We start from the raw sequence: 23,439 nt of genomic DNA, 5'->3' as shown, positions 1-23,439 counted from the left end.
AAAGCCTGGTTTCGGGATCTTTTGACAACGATGACAATAACAAAGATCGTTGTCGAGAAATTCGATAGAAATGTCAACTTCGACATATGGCAGCTCAAGATAGAGATCATTCTAGTTCACGACAAAATTGATTTGACACTATAGGGAGCTGGGAATATTTCAGGTGATACATCAAAGGAAGATCTTGTGTGTATGGATAAGAAGACCCGATCAAGCATTATTCTAAATCTTTATGATGGGGTTTTACGGGAGGTAGTTACGGAGACTACGACTAAGAGCATGTGGGACAAGCTTAAAGCATTGTATATGAAGAGGATAATGGAGAATCGTCTCTACTTGAAGTAGAGTTTGTATATGCTTCGGATGACTGAAGGTACATCTATACTCTCACATCTTGATAAATTTGATTCCTTAGTTATGAATTTGGAGAATATAGATGCTAAAATTGATGGCGAGGATAAGACACTTTTACTTTTGTGTTCTCTTCCCCAATCCGTTATGTATTTTCGTGATATTACGATTTATAGAAAAGAAATAATTTCGTATCAGGAAATTAAATCTACATAAAATCTAAGGAGTAAATAGACAGGGATATCACTGGGGAAAATAAAGGGAATCAAGTTGAGGGTGCAAATATAAAAATTTGACAATAGTAGATCTAAATCTAGATCTATACATAAAAATTTGGAGTGCATATATTATCATAAAATGGGGCACATTAAGGCGGATTGCTTTAAATTGAAAAATAAATTAAAGCAAAAGGAAAAATTTGTTGAGAATGTTGGAAATATTTTTTTTGCTACTGATGACAAGACGATGTCTAAAAATGAATGAATTTTAGATTCAAGTTGTTCTTATCACATATGTCCCAATAGAGATTTGTTTTTCTCATATGAATCTTGTAATGATGGAATTATTTTGTTGGGCAATAATGTCGCGTGTGATGTTGTTGGTAGAGGCACAATCTGAATTAAAATGCATGATGGTATTGTAAGAACGCTCACTAATATTAGATATGTTTCTAATTTAAAAAAGAATCTCGTCTCTTTAGGCACCCTAGAGGCTCTTGGGTGTAAATACGCAGCAACTGAAGGTGGAGTCATGAAAGTTTCTAGAAGTGCCCTTATTGTTATGAAAGCTTGTGGGTCTAATAACTTGTATATTTTGCAGAGAACTACTGTCACATGCTCGGTTATAGTCTCGTCATCATCATTGTCTGATTCTGACATCATCAAATTATGACATATGGGTTTGGGTCATATGAGCGAAAAAAGTTTGAGCATATTGAGCAAAATTGGTCTTCTTTGCGGACAAAGTACTAGGCTATTAGATTTTTGTGAACACTACATTTTTGGAAAGCAAAAAAGAATCAACTCCAATTCTCCAACAGTTTACAAAATGAAAGGTACTCTTGACTATATTTATTCAGACTTTTTGGGTCCAGCTCGTGTTCAGTCTAAGGGTGGTGCCAGGTATATGTTGACTTTTATTGACAATTATTCTAGAAAAGTTTAGGTTTATTTTCTGAAGCAAAAAAATGATGTTTTTCTAACCTTTAAACAATGGAAGGCTTTGATTAAGAAGCAAATAGGTAAATAGATTAAGCGACTTCGAACAGATAATGATATAGAATTTTGTGAAAGTGACTTTGATGAATTCTACAAAAATAAAGGAATTGTTTGGTATCGCACTGTTAGGGTGATGCCTCAGCAAAATGGCATGGCCAAATGTATGAACAGAACACTCTTGGAGAGAGAAAGGTGTATGATCTCAAATGTAGGGTTAACAAAGGACTTTTTGGCAGAGGCGATTAATATGACCTGTTACGTTGTCAACTGCGCTCCTTCTACAACACTTAATTTTAAAACTCCAGAGGAAGTTTGGTCAGGTACTCCTGCTGATTACTCTGATTTAAAAAATTTTTAGTATCAAATATACACGCATGTAAATGAAGAAAAATCAGAGCCTCGAGCTAAAAAGTACATTTTCCTTGGGTATACTTCTGGGGTGAAAGGATACAAATTATGGTGTTCTGATCCCAAATCCCCAAAATTTATAATCAGTAGAGATGTTACTTTTGATGAATTGTCTATGTTATCTTCCAAAGAGGAACATACTAGTTGTACAAATGATAATGCGCAAAAGTAGGTGGAGCTTGAGATTGGTAGTTTTGATTCTTTTCAATCAAACTCTTATACTCAAAGAATGCCAGTAGATGGTCCCGAGTCTACTAACGAAGATGATTCAAAGGAAGAGCAATATTCTATAACCAAGGATAGACCACGGAGAGATATTCAACCACCATAAAGATATGCAAATTTGGTTACATATGCTTTGTTTGTTGCAGAAGAAACAAGTGAAGTTTGTGAGCCTACTACCTACTCAGATGCAGTTTCTTATGATAATTTCACTAAGTGGTTGATTACGATGAATGAAAAAATTGAATCTCTCCATCAGAATAGAACTTGAGATCTTATGAAACTGCCTTCAGGTAAGAAAATTGTTGGATGCAAATGAGTCTTCAAAAGGAAGAAAGGTATTCCAGGGGTTGAAGATGCAAGGTACAAAGCACGATTGGTTGCAAAGGGCTATAGTCAGGTACCTGGTGTTGATTTTAATGACGTATTTTCACTTGTTGTTAAATATAGCTCTATTCATGCTTTCTTTGCTTTAGTTGCCATATATGATATAAAATTAAAGTAACTTGATGTCAAGACAGCTTTTTTACATGGTGAACTTGAAGAAAAATTTACATGGAGCAACCTCATGGATTTGAAATTGATGGTAAGGAAGACTATGTTTGCTTGTTAAAGAAATCCTTGTATGGATTGGAGTAGTCTCTAAGAAAGTGGTATAAGAGGTTTGATTCTTTTATGTTGGGTCATGGTTATACGAGGAGCATGCATAATAGTTGTGTCTACTTCCGGAAGTTAACTGATGGCTCTTTTGTGTATTTGTTGCTTTTGTTGATGACATACTTATTGCAGCTAAGAATTTGTTAAAAATTCAAACTTTGAAAATGCAACTGAGTAGTGAATTTGAAATGAAAGATTTGGGAGCAGCTAAGAAAATTCTTGGCATGGAGATCAAAAGAGAACGAGGAGTTGGAAAATTATTTCTGACCCAGAAAAATTATCTCGAGAAAGTCTTCGAGAGGTTTGATATGAAAAATGCTAAGCTAGTGAGTACTCCTCTTGCTAGCTATTTTTGGTTATCTGCTACTCAGTCACCATAATCAGTTGAAGAGGAAGAATATATGGTGCAAGTTCTATATTCCAGTGCCATCGACAATATTATGTATGCAATGGTTTGTACTCGTCCAGATATTTCACAAGCACTTAGTGTTGTTAGCAGATATATGTCTCGCTCGGGTAAAACACATAGGCAGGCTGTGAAGTGGATTCTCAGATACTTACAATGGACTTCAGATGCTTGTTTGTAGTTTGGAAAAAATCGTGACACTTTAGTTGGTTTCGCCGACTCTGATTATGCTACGGATCTTGATAAACAAAGATCTTTGATGGGCTATGTTTTTTGCGTTAGCGGTTGTACAGTTAGTTGGAAAGCTTCCTTATAACCTATCATGACTTCATCTACTACAGAGGCAGAATATATGGTAGTGACAGAGGCGATCAAAGAAGTTTTATGGCTAAGAGGTTTATTCGACGAATTATGTCTACATCAAGGTGTTACTATAATTTACTATGATAGTCAAAGTGATATTCATTGGACTAAAGACCAAATGTATCATGAGAGGGCAAAACACATCGATATGAAATTTTATTTTATTTGGGATACCATTACTTAGGGAAAGGTCCTTATTCAGAAAATTTATACAAAGGACAATCCAGAGGCAGAATATATTGTTAAGAGGCAGAATATATGGCAAAATATATGGTTAAGAGACATTTTGGTTGGTTTCATCGACTCTATTGTGGATCTTGATAAACGAAGATCTTTGACAGGCTATATTTTTTATATTGGCGGTTGTGCAATTAGTTGAAAAATTCCTTACAACCTATCTGGCTTTATCTACTACAGAGACAGAATATATGGGAGTGATAGAGGCGATCAAAGAAGTTTTATGGTTAAGAGGTTTGTTCGACGAATTATGTCTACATCAAGGTGTTACTATAATTTACTATGATAGTCAAAGTGTTATTTATTTGACTAAAGACTAGATGTATCATGAGAGGATGAAACATATCGATGTGAAGTTTCATTTTATTCGGGATGTCATTGCTGAGGGAAATATTCTTGTTCAAAAAATTCTTACAAAAGACAATCCAAAGACAGAATATGAGGTTATTATTACAGAGGCAGAATATATGACAGTGACAAGCGATCAAAGAAGTTTTATGATTAAGAGATTTGTTCGGCGAATTATGTCTGCATCAAGGTGTTACTACAATTTATTTTGATAGTCAAAGTGCTATTCATTTGACTAAAGACCAGATGTATCATTAGAGAACGAAACATATCGATGTGAAGTTTTATTTTATTCGACATATCATTGCTGAGGAAAAGGTCATTGTTTATAAAATTTATTTGAAGGATAATCCAGCTGATATGCTTATGAAGCCTCTTCCGGTTTACAAGTTCAAGTAATGCTTGGACTTGGTTGGTATTCATTATTGGTGATTGCCTGTTGGGGCTTTTACGAAGAAGGTGAAACAAGTTTTGTTAATTATCAATGTTGGGACATGCCAAGGTAGAGATTTGTTAGTTTGATTAATCTCACATAGTCTCAGATCGAAAAAATCAAGCTTGTTATCTCGTATTGTGACTATAAATAGGAGCTTGAGCTTTGAAGCTAGAGGTACTATAAGAAAAACCTAATTATTTATTTTAGATTTAATTTCAATTAAGTCTGCACTTAGCTAAAATAGTTTAAGTTTATAATTTAGATTTTTTTATTTAGTAGTTTCAGTGTCCTCTTTTTTATTTTTTTACTTTATTATTTTTATTAAATTATTAAATTATTCTTTAACATAGTTTACTTTGAGTTCTAAACGCATTGACGACGACAAGCATCACTCGGTAATTTATCATTCGGTTTGGAAGGTTTTATCTGCACATAAAGAATCACATAGAAAACTGATGCTTTGCCGGCAACGAGCATTAATTGCTCCCACGACTTGACGAGACGAGACGACGGTATTCAACTATGATTGGTACAGAGTGCAGAGTCCACTGACATTAGAGTAAGGAAGACAACCGGAAGCCAACTTTCATGGAGCTCAATGCCATACAGGATATTCATTTTTTGTAGCTCTTGCTGCGTCGATTAGCCTCATCGAGGAGGCAAGAAATAATCTATTCGAGTAGCGACGGCGTTTCGGCCACCAGAAACTCTTGCTGGGGGAGACTTCGATGCATTAAAAGCTGCGAGCGGCGTTCGGTCAACTTGAATCGTGTATGATATCGGAATTGCGAAGCTGGACTGTTTTGGATGCTTCATCGATGGCGTTGTTTTACGATGATAAGCATCCAGCGATAACTGCAGTGGAAGGTATCACATGACAGATGAACGATGCAGACTTCTTCTGATCAGGAGATCTCTCATTCATGGGGATGGAGGAGGAAAAATATCTCATCTTCCGGATGCGGACATGGCAGCAAACAAGCAGCTTCGTCTGTTTCCGGCTTGCATCTCAGCAGCTTTTTGGGTGATGGGGCAGAGTGAGGTTGAAATGGTCTTCACGGGACAAAACCATCGGCTTCCTTCGTGGGGCTGAGAGCTCACTGTTTCCGTTGTAATCTGCAGTGGCACATTGTTTCTGATGAGGATTCCTTCGAAGCGTTCCCTGAAAGCGCCATGAGACACATGCTTACATCAGACGTGACGTTCTGCTGTCCATCTATCTCTTTCTCTCTCGATCTCATTGCAGATATCTCTGCAAAAATCTACACGCATTTATGATTCTTTCCATTACCTTATCTTAATCCTCTTTTTGTTTATGGAATGATACATAAAGCGTATCGCCTCAATCTTGACCAACTCATCCGACACCACCTTTCTCTGCCGTCCGTTAGCATGACAAGCAATCTCAAACCCATTTCTCTACAACTAGGCTTGGTGGGAAGACATGACATTTAGGAGCATGTGGGATACGGGGTCGAGTGGGTCGCCGCATGGGACCTGCTGCCGCTGTTAAGTGCAGCTCAATCATGGCGGCACGGAGGAAGGGCGGTACCACCAAAGCAACCATTCGAGGGCTTGGAGAGACCCACAGCTCCTAAGCCTTTCCAAAGGTCACTTCTTTCACTCTGCCTGCCTTTTATGTTGGGACCTGCACGCTTTTCTTGGCTGTTCCTTCTTACGTGAGAAAGATCTCAACCTGATTCATTTTGGAGCCCATTGCTTTGAGGATTGCCACAGGGAGGCTCAACATGTGATGCAGCATGCATGTTGTCTTGGCATAGATCTTAATCGACCGGACCTCCAAACAAAGAAAGACGTGTAGGCCTGTGATGGGCAGCTCTATAACTCCCTCCCAAAGAAGAGGTATCACTCCCAAACAAGAGGCGACATTTCCAAGAAGCACCTGGGTGGTGGTCTCAGCTGCTGCATTCTACAAACAGAAAGAGACGGACGGCCTGCAAGAGAAGCAAAACATAGCATGAGCAGGTTGTGCACAGATTCCAGGGCACATGAAGTTTTCTCATGCCTAATATTTTGGGTGCATATCTGCATGAAATCATCAGGCTTCTGCTGCTTCATTCATGTGGTCTCACAGTACCTCCTCAACAACATCAGATGCATTTGTATGGTCTTGCTTTGGAGAAATAACATCACTTTATGCTGCTATATATATATACCGACTACTACTACAACTCTCCTGCCACTGGGTGAAGCTTAGATCATCCCCACAGGTTACAAAGATTTGCAATCTCTTCCAAATTCTAGTCTTCAGTGACAAACATGACTTTGCATTTGGGCCTTCTTTGTCCCTCACTAGGCTTCTATATAGTCCAGTCCATCTTAAAGATTTGTTATTAGAGTATGATTCCTTGATCCAAGCCCAAGGAAATGATCACTCCAACTTTCTCTGGGCTGCATTGTGACTGAGACAAGACCACATCAATTTTAGCATGTAGAAGGCAAATTTTTGGTAGGACACACAGAAACCACAAGATTATATACCGACAGTAGGCAAGCATCACTATCATCGAATCTTACAATGTCATACAACAGTCCTCAGTAGGATTACACAAAGGAATCATCTGCTCAAATAAGCTACTCTTAATTTACATATCAAGCACCGCAGTTCCTCTCCACGAAAGCATTTCTTACAAGAAATGAAGAGAACTAAGAAGAAGACCTTAAAAACTTGCTGCTTGCATGAACACTCTGCTGTTCCTTGTAAAACGTCGGAACAAGCGACATGGTAAATCTTTTTCCTCTTCTTGGTTTACTGTACAGCACAAATCCATCTATGGAAGAACAAAATTGACATGAATCATGAAGGCATAGCACCCCAGTTAAGAAGCCTACGTGCTAGGCGTGCATGCCGGTGCCATTCGCATGGAGTTTTCCGTTGGTTAGTAGGCTCTTTGAAGGCTTCTTCAGGCTCCCATTATGGTAGATCTTTTTCGGGGTCACGATACCGTTGCTTGAAGCATGAACAGAAGCTTGCAGCCAAGCATCCAACTGACCACAAGATGCTGCTATGAGTCCTATAAAAGAATTTGCACCGAAATATATCTCAATTAGACAGACGCAATGCTTAAAGTCGTTCATTCAGAAATCTTAGTTCAGAAATAAAGGATGCAAAAGGATCACCTACAACCTCCTACATCAGGCACATTAAAAGCAAATGTATGAAAATTCTAAATGGACAGAGCATGAGATGTGTTAGCAGAATGATGAATGATTAATGCAGGGAGAACCATATAGGGGGAGGCAGAAATGCATCCGTGCTCAATCTTTATATAGGGAGGCTGTTTTGGCAGCATTCAACCAAGGGCTGATGTATGTTCATAATCTGCATCCGTGCTCAATCTTTATATAGGGAGGCTGTTTCGGCAAGCATTCAACCAAGGGCTGATGTATGTTCATAATCCCGTGTCATAGCATTGCACAGGAGAAGTATACTAAATAGGTACCAAATTGTCAAGATTAATCATACAGATCTTACTTCAGACACATCACATGCAAGCTTGTAAACTGTGGTGGATATAACACTTTTGAAGTATGTGCTAAGGAGAAAATCTGAGAGACTCCTCCTGGGCTGACTCAGTGTAAAGCAAAGGTTCGATCTTACTGTTGTGTAAGTTTCTAGGTTAGGCATTTTACCTAAGAAAACAGCAGAGGGTTTTCCAGGTCTAGACTTGAATTCCGGGTGAAATTGCACACCAACAAAATAAGGATGAGAAGGCAGCTCAATAATCTGCATCATCATTAATAAAAATTGAAAAAAAGAGAAAACAAATCCAATAGCCATAGATACAAGAAAAAACTTCTAGATGCCTACCTCCATTCGTTTTCCTGTCTCGTCTTTACCTACAAAAGCAAGACCAGCTCTTTCGAATTCTGGGACCACACTAGGATTAACCTGTAAAAACAATGATTTGGATTTCTTAGAACAAGATATTTACTAGATACACAATATAAAATGACATTAGAAAATCTTTTTATTTTGGCATAACATTTTACTTCTCTAATCAACAAACCTCATATCTATGTCGATGTCGTTCATCTACAAATCTGACATTGCCATACCTGATTAAATCAGATGGTTGAACTAGTTTCATTTTCTTTTCAGACAAGGTAAAACATACAATTGAAGTATTGTAGATGGCAGGACGTTTCTGCACTCACAACTTTGCAGATTTGGAATCACCAGATACAAAATACGTCCTTCTTACTCCAACTCTCATTGTTCCTCCCATATGTGTTTTGGAACCCTTAAAGCCGTTCCAACATATATAAGGCAGCTGAAGATTTTCATAATTGACATTGTCAAAGGTGCAACAAGTTGTAAATTACCTCTGGCATAAAAATAACAACTGAAGTGGTTGTATCAGGATCGAACTCTATGCTATTTGCCTCCCTCAAATTCATAACAGATCGAGCGAATTCAATGACAGCAATCTGCATACCAAGACAAATTCCTAGATATGGAACTTTGTTTTCACGAGCGTATTTAGCTGCAAGGATTTTTCCCTTCACCCCTCTGTCTCCAAAACCTCCTGGGACTAGTATGCCATCTGCACCCTGAGACGAAAGATTGCTAGCATGGCCTCAAGAGAAAAAAACTAATATGATGAAATTAAAGCTAAGAAAGTTGACAGCAAATGTATTTTCCGATAAATAATTGACAGTATAACCTGAACCAAGCTCACCTTCAATAGTTTCCACGCTGCTTTGTAAGATTCAGGCACCTGTATAAAGAAAAATCTTAAGATTTTTGTCAAATTTGATCCAACAAGAATTAGAAGAGATCATCTTAAACTGTCAAATTGAAGGACCTCTTTTGCAGTTGTTTCTTCAAGATCAGATGATGGGACCCAGTCCACGACAAGTTTTTTCCGGCAAGCAACAGAAGCATGCAAAAGAGCCTGCAAAGGTTCACAAGAGAATCTAAAATGTATACATGGGAAAGTTCATAGCAGACTAGAAAAATGAATCAAATAATGCATCCTTTGATCAAGACAAATGAGCACTAAATGATAGCTAATCATGACAAAGAAATGTCATAACCCAGCTCGATCAAATAACTGACACATCAACATGACAGGCGTAAAAAACTAGCCCAAAATGCTTAGACCCAAGTTATTAGAGGTACACCCATCAAGCTCTTATAATAAATTTAATTCCAAATATTCCTTATTAATGGTCAAACTCCAAAATTGCAAAATCAATTTCTCAAATAATGACTCTTGTTGCTACAAAGTTCACTTGTAATGACAGTTCCTTTGCCAAGTGCTTTTCTACCTGTATCTTCTGCTTGTTTCACATTAAGAAGCCTTGTTAAATATCACTAATAGTGCAAACATTATTCTCGCCGATTTCAAAAAAGTTTAACCTTAAAAGAGAGATTCTAAGTTAGATACATGAAGTAATCCATGATATTTTTAAATTTTCTGAACTTTTAAATTGTCCTTAGGCATTTACATAAACAGCTTCACAAGTCCAGAGTTTAGAACTTTTAAATTGTCCTTAAGCATTTAAACAAGTAACTTCACGCACGACCAATGGCATGTGATAAAAAACAATATTTGATTTGTTTGTAGAAAAAAACTACAGCAATCACATGGAATAAAGGTAACACTGCAGCTTCCAGTGTATCTTGCCTCCTAATGGTAGCAACGAAAACAAGGATGATAGAAGAAATAAATTGAGTAATACAGATTTATCCACCTATTGAGTAGAGTAGAAGAAAAGAGGATGTTAGATCGATAAATAATACATGAACTTACCTTCAATACGGAGAGGTAAGAATCAGAAAAACCAGTATATTTTCCTACCATAGCAATCCTGACCTAAACGTTTAAATATGGTTCAAATGGTAAGATTTTGGATCTTTCCAGTGAACTAGAAAAGATTAGCAGAGAAAGAAGGAACTCACAGGATCATGCAATGTATCACAGAGTTTAGCTCTACTCATCCATTCTTCCAGCATGTGTTCCTTAGCACATCTGTGGATGTTATAGTTACCATCATTAGGAACTAGATTTAATAAGAAAAGGATCAACTGTTGACCTATCAAAGAGATTGAATAAGTAAGCTATGTATCAGACAGACCCTTGAAGGTTCAATAGTTTCAGAAGAGCTTCATGTACCTTTTGCTCCTAGAGGTGAAGAAGTATGTTACTACGAATGCTAAAACAAATTTGGCAAACAATGAAATCCACAATATCATCAACGTAAAATACTCTACCCTCAATAACAAAGGAATGTGCCAAATGTTTGTAACATCATGTAGAGTAATAATATTGGCTACCTGTAAAGAGGAAAAGAAAACTGTTGTTTGTAAGCATCAAAATGTGTGCACCTCCTTTATAGAAGGTATAATAGACACAGAGCAAGAGTCTAAAGAAGTTACCGGTACATGACAAAATTGTGAAAGTTTTTCTTTAACAGTTACATCAAGTGGCTGTCAGAAGCATCAAATGGAACCGTCAAATATCAACAAAGAAGTAGGAATAAATACTAAACAAGAAAGAAGGGACCGGAGTGAGGAAATCAGAGTTTTGGTATAGACCTTCTCACTGCGGCAGGCTAGAATATTTGGTGTCAGCCCGAGTCCTCGTAATCCCCTAACACTATGTTGGGTTGGCTTGGTTTTCTACAGGGATACAAGGAAAATATAATCCATGGAATATAGGAATAATATACAATTTAGTTGCAAAAGATTTTAATCAAGGCCACATTATGTGTAGATTTTTAGTCATTACCGGCTCCCCAACTGCCTTAAGAACTGGTACAAGACTGACATGAACCAGACAGAAGTTACCAGGTCCTGTTTAGAACATAAAACCTCGCTTACAAAGGATGACAAGTAAAAATGCTCTTAAGAGTAACAGAAGTTTAAAGGTGCCTCAAAGACTTTCCTTACCCACACGGTAAGAGAATTGACCCAAAGCTTCTATGAATGGCATCGATTCAATATCCCCTGCATCAAGTATTCCACTGTCAATATTATGAGGAGTATGGTTCCTGCACACATACTTGGACAAACATGGAAGTATTATGCAAATTATATATCTCACAAGTAAGATGAGATTGTATTATTCTACTCCACATTTTCTAGAACAGAACCCTGAAACAATTTTACCTATAGTTCCACCCAATTCTATAACACAAACATCAGCTGGTCCTTCTTGGCCGTCCACAGGAATCATCGCTACACGTTCAATCCACTCTTGTATGGCATCCGTGATATGAGGCACGACCTTCAAAAGGCGAAGAGGACACACTATAGTGCTACCAAGACAATATAAATTTTGTGGTACACAATTGGGTTGATGGTTTAGAGAGACAGATACCTGAACTGTTTTCCCCAGATAGTCTCCTCTCCTCTCCTTCTGGATGACGGACTATCACGGGACATGACATCCAGAGAAGAGAAACTTAGTCATTCCATAAAGAATGAATAAGGACAGAGAGGAAAAAAATAACATTGACCAAAATAAATCTCTCATTTCAACGTAAATAACAGCTCAACATAGTTATAATGCTATCTGTAAATCATATGGTCATCCATCTAAAGCCTGATTGAGCACCTGATAGATTTTCCCAGTTGTGATATTGTTGTCACGAGTTAACTTGATATCAAGGAAACGTTCATAGTTTCCTAGATCCAAATCCACCTACAAGGAGAAAAAAAAAAAAGAAAAAAGAAGAAGAAGAAGGCCACCATAAGAAGTGAAACAAAGCCAAAGAACAAACGACTTGCTGAACAATTTAAAAGGACTCTGATGGTCCATATCTTATGTGTTCTTTACCTCACCACCATCATCTAAGACAAAGACTTCCCCATGCTCAAATGGGGACATAGTCCCAGCGTCAGTGTTCAGATAAGGATCTGTGTGAATCCACAAAGGACAGCATTAAGCATCTTTATCAAAAACAACGGGAACAAACTGATAACTTTGCCACGGATATTGACCGGAAGAGAAGACATTTCTTCTTCTTCTTTAGAAAAGAAACCGAGGAAAACATGACCCGAATAAAAGTCGAACAAGATAGAAGCTTTAGCGAACCGAGAACATAATAACTGAAGCAGAAAATGAATCGGAAAAATCCGATAGGTCATATAAATAGTCTTTGTTTCCAGATCATTTCGTGTCAAACAAAAGTACCCAAACAGACATCATCGTCATCACCAAGGACAGCCCAGGAAGACTTCAAAGTATGGCCATCGCAAGTCCTGTGCATGCATCAGAACGACAAACCACGCAATCTCCAATCACCGCTCTTATTTCTCCTTGTCTTTCCTAAGGATAAGGATGAAGGACACTCCATATCGCAGGTGATTTTTCCAAAAATCCAACAGGGGAACGAGGTTGACGCAAGGCTAATGCAGGGGAAAGAGATGAATGCAAAGGCAAACCGAATTAAGAAGCATGTGGACTTGACACATGAACACCACATGGGAGGGGGTCAAGATGCAAGATTTCTTCTTCCATGCTTCATAGTTTCAAAAGATTAACGTTGCAAACAAGATTGGATCTGAATGTTTGATACAAGGCAACAAACAAAGCAGCCGAACCTCCATAACCTTCCGGAAATAGATAAACGAAAAAAAGATGTTACTTTCAAGAATAAAAATGGGGGCAAGGAGCAATCTTGATCGATGGGGACGACGCTGACACCATGAATCCACCTCGTTAGAGAAAAAAAACCGAGCAAAATGCTTTTTTGGGACGTAAACTTGGAGGGGGGGCGAGGCAAGCACCGATTTTTATGGAGGTGACGCGGAGGCCGCAGGCCTTGAGGACGACGCCGATGCTGCTGGCCGTCACCCCTTTCCCCAGCCCGCTCACCACTCCCCCCGTCACCAATACGTACTTCATCCCTCTCCTCTGGCTCAAGAAGTACAGATAGTGCGACAAAGGGTATGAGTGCCTCCACCCACGCACACTACGCTTCTCCTGCTGTTCGCTATGGAGACCGGCGAGGATCGGCAACGGAGTGGCGTTATTTATAGATCCTAACGCCCGAAAAAAGCAATCCCTTCTCCCCTTTCTTTCTTTTTATATTGCTTTTTCCGTGTTAATATATATATATATATATCCTCCATTGTTATTTTTTCTAAATGATACCTTTGTTTTGAATAATGCTCAAAATATGTTGTCCCAACCTCAAGTTACTATTGTTGACTTTGTCCTTATCATCAGTTGGTCCAAATAGATATTATAATACTTTGATCATCATAATAAAAATATTATAAAATTATATTTAAAAATATTATACATAATATTAGTGAACTTATAATCTTAATTAAATTAATTTCAAATCTAAAAAATTAATATTTTGATGTTCTACCAGCAATTTCAATCAAAGAAATACAGCATGATATATCTATAATATTTTTAAAATAATTTTATCATATTTTAAACACTTTTATTATTGGAAAACATTATCAATCAAAATACACTAGAAACCATTTGATATATCATACTATAATTTAAATAAATAAACCAACATCATCCAAATAGAGATCAAAAATTATTTTATTATGATATTTTAGTTAGCACAACAAAAATATTATAAAATTTTATTTAAAATATTATAAATAATTTAAATAAACATCTAATCTCTTTTTAAATAACAATTAAATAGGCATAATATAATATTAATTATAATATTTTTAAATGTATTTTTAATGCCTTAACAAAAACACTATAATACTATTATCCATTCACTTGGAACGATGTACTCCATGAATCGATCCATAACGTGCTTGATGAGAGATATTTTCAATATTATTGGAGGACACATTTTGAAAAAAAAAATAAAGAAAAATTGTTCATGTAAATCGTCATATATATATATATATATATATGATTTCTATTTAATCTTTTTTCCTTCCCATTTTACTGCATACTTCAAAACGTTACGACCCATCTCCTCCCACTAGGACCCACCGCTAACAAGTGGGACCAATCGAGGTTGAGTTGGAGTGTAAGAAAATTTGAGTCTCAAATAAATAAAAATAAAAAAAGCTTCTTTTGGCCATTTTGCTTCTCACTCAAAAATCCTACATCAACCGGTTCTTACCCGGGGTAGCTCACTGGGACCCATCGGTAACAAGCAAAGGAAGACGAAAAGGGTTTCTGAATATGAGTGCAAAAATAAAAAATAACAAAACCCCTTTTCTTCTGTACACTCGAAAGCGCTCGACCCGTTCCTACCCCAAGTAGTTCATTGGGCCCCATCAGTAACAAGTACGACCAATCGAGGTAATGAGTTGAACAATAATCCTTTTCTTTCTCGCCTTGCGACCCATTCGTACCCGTAGTAGTAGTAGCTTTTCGGGACCCACCATCAACAAGCCAAGCCCGGCTGATCGAGGTAGAGTCGGAGAAGGAAGTTGTTGATGTGGAGATTAGCACATTAATTCGGTAGGTAAACATATAATGGATGATGATTATTACATTAATCTTATGAACGTTGAATGGTGATTAAATTAGATAATCCACTTCATCACGTATCAATCGTGGAACTCAAACGAGTGTTGGCCTCTTCCCTTTGTTCTCCTACGGTCGTCGTCGGCCACTTACTATTACGCCATGGGCGGCTTTATCACGTCATCCGGTTGCTTCGGGTCAAAAGCAATGGCAGAGTCATATCGATACATGGCTCAAAACGATTTGATCGCTGACCAGACCACGAGACACATCGCAAGGAGTTTTACTCTTCTCTCATACAGTTGGATTACTGCACATCCATGGCCTCCGAGGGCCTACCAGTCATCTGCCAAACGATGGAAGAAAGCCACATGCCATGCTATCTGTGACAAGAACATGTCCACTCTTGTTCTTTTTCCCTGGGAGTCACATGCCATGCTATCTGTGACACCGTCTTCTCCACATTCCGATGAGATGGTAGGTTCTCTTTAACGTTTTCTGTTGATTGTCCTCTTCCGGATTAAAGAAGAAGTCGAGTCACATAGTAAGAGATTGGTTGCAGTCTTCTTCAAGTTCTCGAAACCTAGCTTATCATGGCCTACATCAGGAGTGGAGCCGTGGAGGGTGGAAGGAACCCGCGACTGGAAAGCCGAGGAATGATGATTTCTTCCATTGCAAGGAAAGAATGCGATGTTCTTCTTCTGTGCTGGGATTAATTAGTATTGCACCGGTCTACCGTATGCAGATGGCAAGACTGACACTTGCTGTTTGGATTTGGTGTGGCCGATGTGTCTTCTCCAGCATATAAACAGGTTCAAAAGAGAGCAATCATGCACGGCAATACGTAAATTACATGATCTGATCGACATATTGGAGTTTATGGATGAAAAGGAGATTCTTGATGACGAAAAAAATAATGGAAATGAAATGATATCAGCTATCGCTCTCATTCTTTCTCGGCGATGCTTTCTCTTCCAAAGTTCATCCGATGCAAACAGAACTCCGATGAAGAACAGTTCTGCTATGCACTGGTGCTGCAGCATCTGACCATGCATCTCGCACTATGCTAACATGGTGGAACAGGAAGAGCTCATGCATCTCACACCGCTTTGCCACGTCCTGCTGCATGCAATGCACGCGATTTATGCTTGCTCTCGGATACTACGTGTTTGATTAGCACATGGAATCATGCTGTTCTCTCTCTCTCTCTCTCTCTCTCTCTCTCTCTCTCTCTGTGATGAGGTTTCAGATTATATCGGAAAGAAGATCCGTGAACTGAGACGAAGAAGAAGGCATTCTCTCAAATCCAAACAAAGAGTCATCGACGTCGCGCTCAAGCTTCCATTAAAGTAGTGTTTGGATTCTGGATAGAGTCTATCAGTTTTTATAGCTGTCTGCTTTGCATAAACAAATGCTCGGCTTTAGGTAGGTAAGAACAGTAAGTCAAAAAGCTCTCTCCATTACATCCTACGAGTGTTGAAGATTAAACAACTGCACACTTTAGACATGGCCATCTTTGAAGGTAGTAGAGAGAGACTTTAGGTTAAAAGGGTTGAGCACTACGATCCACGAACATTGTCAACCTAGAATCTCTTTAATTGGAGTACCATCTACTGACACCCAGACCCAATTTGGTATCTAACATCCTAAAGTTAAACCTACTGATATGTACAGCTTCTCAAGTCAAATTTGGATGGGAGTTATATTAGAGTCTAAGATTGAAAGGTTTGACGATAGGAGTTCATCGATGGCACGGCTCTTGAGACCAACAAAACATCATTCTTTTCGTGCGACAAGCATCGAGACATGCTTGCGTTTGTAAACACCTTTCCAACCTAAACAGTGTCTCTTGATGTTGGCGTACTAATCCTCCCCCTGTATTCCCATTTGACAAGAAGCAATGTTCGTTGTCATTTTGTCTGTGCTACGTGCCATCTCAAATCCATGGAATAAACATACTTATCAGCAAGAGCTGCAACCCTCATCGCTATTTAATTCGAGATACATTTGATTCGGACACGCGGAGTCGGATTGCTCGTACCGGTCTCCATCATGATCAAGCTTTGTCTTCTCCTCAAACGCCACGAGGTGTGATGCCAACACCTCCATGCCTTCGTTCTCTAGTAGCCAAAAAGTGATGGATTAGTTGTCTTAATCGATGCTTACGAAGGTCGATGATCCTAATCTCATTTGGTCAACACCGCGACAGGGATCACGGAACGGTCGACCATGGAGTCCTGCATGACCAATGATTGACGCCGATTTCGTGTTCGCTGGCATGGGTTCATGTTGGAGATCGGTTCCGCGCGCACATGGTAGAATGGGCCCCAGGCAACACGCGGCGGCAGCAGCGAATCCAACGCGCGGAGCTTTGTCGAGTGGGGTTTGGTGGCCGTGTCTTCGTCGGCTGCCTCGAACGAAACGGTCATAACGGTCGTTGCGATGGCTTTGGATCTCGTGTCCACCGGTGGCTTCGATTATTAGATATCACGGACTTGGGAGTTTGACATTATTGGGGTCTTAGCGCAGTAGGTGGGTCAAAAACAATTAACACCAAGCGGGCCGACCGCCGATTTGTCTCCTTGATTGGATATGGAGATGTCAGTGGCGCAATTTATTAACGAAGATTTTGGTCTTTGATTTTTGTTGTATGACGTTTATTTTATTGCTTTATGTACCTACAAATACAAATAAATATATATATCATGCTTTTACATATACATCCTTGTAATTTTGAAAAAATAGATAAATTAATCATTATATATTTTAATATCGTATATGCATATCCCTCATGATCCTTCACATGTGCTACTTATCATTAACATTGGTCTAAAAAGTTTCAACTTCAACAATGAAATATGAGTGATATGGATGCATACACACACACACACACACACAAAACATAGCCTCAATTCTTAAGTAGAAAATTCTCTAACATGTAATGCATATTATATATATGTATATTTTCCTGGTTGAGTTTAATGATTCGGAATTATCAAAGGGCATCAGTGAAGTTGTAATGGTTCATACATTAATTATGACAAACCAAGGCATGACTTACGATGGAGACAAGCTTTTGTTCTTATGAACCAAAACACGATAGACGCAAAAATATACAGAATAAAGATCGTTGGTCATGCAACCTAATTTTTAGTTGCTAAAGAATGCCAGCGAAAAATATTTTGTAATGAAATAATGATAACAATAATTGATAGACCACCCACCATTATTGTGGAGTGGTGTAAAAGATTACAAGAAAATTGTGCATGATTTTTGTTGACGAACTAATGCATCGTGGCTGATGAGTCAGCATGATCTGGTCCACGGGTCAATGTCGGGAGTCTTTGATCCGCTGAGCTGGTTACCAAGGTCGATCACGCCTTCAGGACGGGGTGCTAGCACCAGAATGTTGATTGACGTCTCTCGGTCGGGATGCTGGTTGGCGACTCTTGGTCGAGATGGTCGTAGCTCGGGGGTGGTCTCTCTCCTGCAAAGAAGACCCTCGTCGGGTGGTTTTCGACTTTGGCCCCTCAACGAGTAAGTCGGGGCTTGGTTGGTTTTGTTTGTTTTTTTGTCTCTCTCTTGACCAGATGCCGGCAAGGGGTTTTTATACTATTGTACGAGGGTCGACCGTACGCAGGTTTGGCATGGTAGCCGATCCTAAAGGGGCGAGATTGTACCTTTATGCGGTCGCCGTCCTGGGACGCGTGGAGTGACGCCAGACAACGTAGTCCCGAGTTTTTTGGGACGAGACGTACCGAGGAACGCCTTAGTATGGACTTTGGTTCAGCGCATGAGAGTGCTCCTTTTGCTGACTTGACGGTGGCATGACGTGGCGTTGATTGTGACATGGCCTGGACCCAAAATATACCTTACCAATTTTTATAACATTTATTATTACTATTATATCTCATGTCATTAGGAAAGAGTTATTGTAGTACCTCGTATACATTCATATTTTTGACTATTTGAAGTACATATTTTTTAAAGTTATCATTCTTAATATTTTATAAAATATTGATTATATATATATATATAAGCATTATTGTTTACGTTAAACATAGTGCAACAAACCAAAGTATGCTAGTGAATTTAAATATGAGATTAAGTTATAGAAATATGTATAGATGTGATGGTTAAATTTTAATCAACCTTAAATGAATTTAGATTTGAATAAATATAGTCATAATTAATATAAATAAGTTTTAGTTTTAAACATTATGTATATGGAGGGTCATAATCTATTTAGGCATAGAAAGAATAATAAAAAAATAAATGATAATATAAACAAAAAAAGGAGTGCTATACCAAATATTGAGATACATATAGATTGAAGAATGAGTTCACACCAACGATATCATCTTTATCAAACTAAATTATACTCAATTGAAATTAGTGTAATATTAAAATTATATTAGTAAAAATAAAAAATAAAATAAAATAAGACATAAGGGGATTCAACATTAGACCTCAAGATAATCTCTTAAGAACCCTTTATCTTATTTTTGTCTTATTCTTTTTACCAACATGATAACCCACTCTTTTTTCTTCTTTTTTAACTATCTTCTCAACTTTTCTCATGGAGGCCAAGAAACCCTAACTCTAACGAAGATTGAGATATATTACTCTCTAGCACACTCGATCATTAAGAAATATAATATTTCATTGATATCTTTATTTTTGAGTTCAATTGAGTAAGTATAAGTTTAATTTACTATAAATTAGTGGTCATATAAATTATTATATGCATAATGTATTTTAGAAAGTATGTTTCATCATGAGTTAGACATGAGCTAAATATAAATATATATATTTTATAAATATTAAAAATATATAAATTATAATAAAAATATATTTTATACACATATATGATGATGTACGATGTGAAAGTGCATAGATATATTATGACATGCAATGCACTTATATACTATGACATATAGTGTGAGTATATGTATGTATTATGACGTATGGTATAAGAGTACATATATATATATTATGATATACGATGTAAGAGTTCATTTATGTATTATGACATACGGTGTAGAGGTGTACATATATATTATAATGTACAAGATGGAAATACCCATATATACTATAATGACGTAAGGTATGAGAGTATACGTATATGTTAAGATATGAGGTATAGAAATTCATGAATCTACTATATTTCCTACATATGCATATAAGTATTTTGAGTTATTTTGATATAAAATTTTACCGCTTTATTTTGCATATGCTATTTTATAGAATTACGCTTACTAAAAAGATCATAAAATAAGATGTCTAATGTTAAATATCTTATGTAAATGATTTTAAAATTTTGTATGCATAACGTGGAGCATGTTTGTCTAAAGAAAGTAATAAAAGCTTACACTAATTGAGTGATTATTCATTGTAGATCTTATTTTAAGGTAAGGATACTAGCACATCACCGAAATGATTATAAAGGAAAGTGAGCTTATGCAAGCCTATGTCATCGTAAATATAGATAGATGATGATATATGGACATTTTATATGTATAAATTTTGGAGATATTATGTTTGTGTTTTCATATGATTAGATATTATAATTATGTATAAGTGGTACAAACAAAATCTTATCATTTTATTTACTAAATTATCATATTTTAATTTTAATATTGCATGCTTTTCATTACACTTTTATGGATGACACTAATAAAAATAAAAATATAGTATTCTATTCTAATCATACATATACGATGGGTGCAACTAGAAATAGAATATTATAGTTGTGATGTTTGAATCGAACGTAGGATTAAGGTGGTTCCAAAACAAAGATAGGCTTGTCATTAAACTATCGTTATTGGTCCCATAAATATTACAGATGATAAATACAGCCAAACGACTTTTCCTACAGTTGATTGGATGCATGAATATAAGTTTTTTAATATGAACAAATCGAGTCACCGATACACTTGTCGGTGAACTTAAAACATTTGTCATCCGTTGATGGAGGGAGCTCAACTTTTGTTGTTTTTCGGGTCTCAAAACATTCAAATATTTTAAAAAATGGAGAGGAAATAAAAGAATAAATCAAGCACTTAATGATAATTTACGCACAATATTGTCCATATAATGATAACAGTTAAGATCTCCTGTGATAACAATCGGGAGATCTTAACTGTTATCATGCTCCTTTTAAGACGGTGTTTCTATCAAGAACGTGGACCGATGTGATGAAACAGAGTTGAGATCGTTATCACGGGAGATCTTAACTGTTATCGTATACATAATTTAATCAAGCTACAATATTCTTTTTGTTTCTTCACACTGCAATTGCTGGGGTTTCGGTATTGAAGACATCATGGAGATGGAGCTGCAATACCAGTACAGAATTCATAGATTCTCCTCTCGGAGCCTGTGAAAGCTGACATTAGATCACCCTACAAGTCGTCACCGAGGCAGCACGGCACATGCCTCGGATGTCAGGGAGCCATCTGCTGCGTAGCTTTATGATTGAATTGGTACATCATCACATGCAATTCCATCGATTCACAGAAAGCATGATGCATCACGTCGATCGACAATTTTCTCGTCGTCACCATGGTGCTGCTACTATGCATGCCGTCAACGTACGGGCGTGTCTCGTGATTCACATGCGTAACCTCTGTTCATGCTCGCCAAGGCTGCCCACCGGAATACACACTGTACTCATCAGTGGTGAGAAGGATATGACCATACGTAGTACTTCATTAATGTATGGATTCAGAGAGAGAGAGAGAGAGAGATACTGTGGTGATGGCAGTGCGTTAAGATGGAAAATTCGACGATGTTAATTGCATGATGAGGTGGGCGGTGTTGTGTTTTCGTTTTCCATATGTTGAGGCATGTGTTATCTAACATTTTCTGCAGCTACATGCACTATCTTCTTCGAACAAGGGACGGCGCATCCATGCACAGTGTAGGCTGCGAATACAAACCTCGCGGTGTCCTCCTCTGTCAACGTTAGCGATGGGTGAAGTGGCGTCACGTTGCTGCAGCTATATATGATCGATTGGAAGTGTCTTCCTACATGCAGAGCCCATCATGGCGGCAGAAACAGTTCCGACCGGTGGATTATGTGGGAGCATGTCCACGTGAAATATACGCTGGCAAGGTGAAGCCCACATGGGTGAGATGTGGGCGACACGTGGGACGCAGCCGACCCCGGCTCGCCTCCTCCGCGGACAGATCGAGTAAAATGTGGGAAGAATGTCAACGAGCTAAGCCGAAAACTTTGATGATAGTTTTCTTGGAACAATTGTTTCCCTCCACCGTAAGTATCGATCAGGTGGATTGCTCATCAAGGACACATGCTTGCAATCCGTAAGATCGATGGTTTTCGATCAGGATCCTGATTATGGTATTGTTATGCAGAATAAAAATTAAAATTAAATAACAATATATCAAATATAAGATACGTATCTTTCGATGCTAAATTCTGATCTATATACTCATCGTTGTCGGATTTAGAATCTGTAATGATGTCTATTGTAAGAGAAACTTAACTCGTCTCTTCTCTTTTTTTTTTATTCTTACACAAGACGTAATTTTTTAGGAATAAAGAAAAGATAAGATAAGATATGTAATTTTCAATGTAAAATTATTTTTTCATTAGTAATTAGAAGAGTCATTCCCATCAAAATTATCTTTAACAAATCATAATAAATATTTCTTACAAATAATCATAATCAAAATCTAATCATATTTATAATATATCTTATATAATTAGATAGAACCACATAATCTAACATTCTTCCACTTGGCTCATTAATTAATAAGATATAAAAATTAAAATAAATAAAATAAAAAAACTATTTAAAATGTAGTCCAAAATGACCCCCATGATTTATCTTGTGAAGACAATCCTATTATACACATCCAACCACGTATATAAATGTTAACAGGATAACAAAACTAAATAACCTTAATTATATAAATAAAAATATTAATTATAATATATACTTAAACATGCATCACCATATCTTTTATGGATTGTTCATAAACCCAATAATAAAAATACGTTCTCTCAAATATTTTAGGTTGTAAGATATTAGTAAATTAATCAATAATCAATACAGTCGAACTCAATTTCTTAATTGATATTAATTATTTTCACTCATTTATTGAACCAATCAAGTACTTTAGAATTTTTTTTATTTTTGAGAGGAAAAAAATCCTTTTAAAAACCCCTAATTCTCACGGTGTTGTCGCTGCCACTGCATTCTACTATGCCCATGCGCGTATCTCTTATTAGCTGTGCATCGATCGTCTATCGTATACTCGTCGGTCGTGGTGCTGCGACTGTTCTCAGGCAGTTGACCGTAAAGTCATAGTTGTCGCATCGTGCTCACGTGC

The 23,439-nt window shown here is 37.4% G+C and overlaps 1 protein-coding gene across 2 annotated transcripts; it reads right to left on the bottom strand.

Annotated features, from left to right (window-relative positions):
* Nucleotides 1-7,153: 7,153 nt before the first annotated feature.
* On the bottom strand, nucleotides 7,154-13,635 carry LOC135585381 (uncharacterized). Of its 2 annotated transcripts, XM_065159065.1 has the most exons (21): nucleotides 13,407-13,632; nucleotides 12,454-12,533; nucleotides 12,232-12,318; nucleotides 11,995-12,045; nucleotides 11,784-11,901; nucleotides 11,565-11,621; nucleotides 11,404-11,468; nucleotides 11,211-11,294; nucleotides 11,052-11,102; nucleotides 10,887-10,949; nucleotides 10,751-10,797; nucleotides 10,575-10,644; nucleotides 10,426-10,488; nucleotides 9,475-9,564; nucleotides 9,349-9,387; nucleotides 8,993-9,220; nucleotides 8,825-8,910; nucleotides 8,677-8,725; nucleotides 8,478-8,558; nucleotides 8,300-8,393; nucleotides 7,154-7,680 (listed from the first exon to the last, which is right to left on the bottom strand). In XM_065159065.1, exons 1-21 carry the CDS (start codon nucleotides 13,522-13,524, stop codon nucleotides 7,502-7,504), a joined length of 1,800 nt encoding a protein of 599 aa, XP_065015137.1. In that variant the 5' UTR covers nucleotides 13,525-13,632; the 3' UTR covers nucleotides 7,154-7,501. The 2 variants fall into 2 exon arrangements, with proteins under 2 accessions (XP_065015137.1, XP_065015135.1); XM_065159063.1 differs by having other exon boundaries at nucleotides 11,784-12,045; nucleotides 13,407-13,635.
* Between the last annotated feature and the right edge of the window lie 9,804 nt (nucleotides 13,636-23,439).

This window comes from Musa acuminata, chromosome BXJ3-7 (genome assembly GCF_036884655.1).
Source record: "Musa acuminata AAA Group cultivar baxijiao chromosome BXJ3-7, Cavendish_Baxijiao_AAA, whole genome shotgun sequence".
Taxonomy (NCBI): Eukaryota; Viridiplantae; Streptophyta; class Magnoliopsida; order Zingiberales; family Musaceae; genus Musa; species Musa acuminata.
The sequence above is the reverse complement of the archived record's forward strand: the minus strand, read 5'-3'. Positions and strand labels throughout refer to the sequence as shown.

Coding starts and splice junctions, on each gene's coding strand:
- LOC135585381 (XM_065159063.1), bottom strand. CDS start 13,524: ATGAAGTACGTATTGGTGACGGGGGGAGTGGTGAGCGGGCTGGGGAAA. Junction 12,319..12,453: donor TCTTAGATGATGGTGGTGAG/GTAAAGAACACA, acceptor TTCTCCTTGTAG/GTGGATTTGGATCTAGGAAA. Junction 10,489..10,574: donor GTGATACATTGCATGATCCT/GTGAGTTCCTTC, acceptor TTAAACGTTTAG/GTCAGGATTGCTATGGTAGG.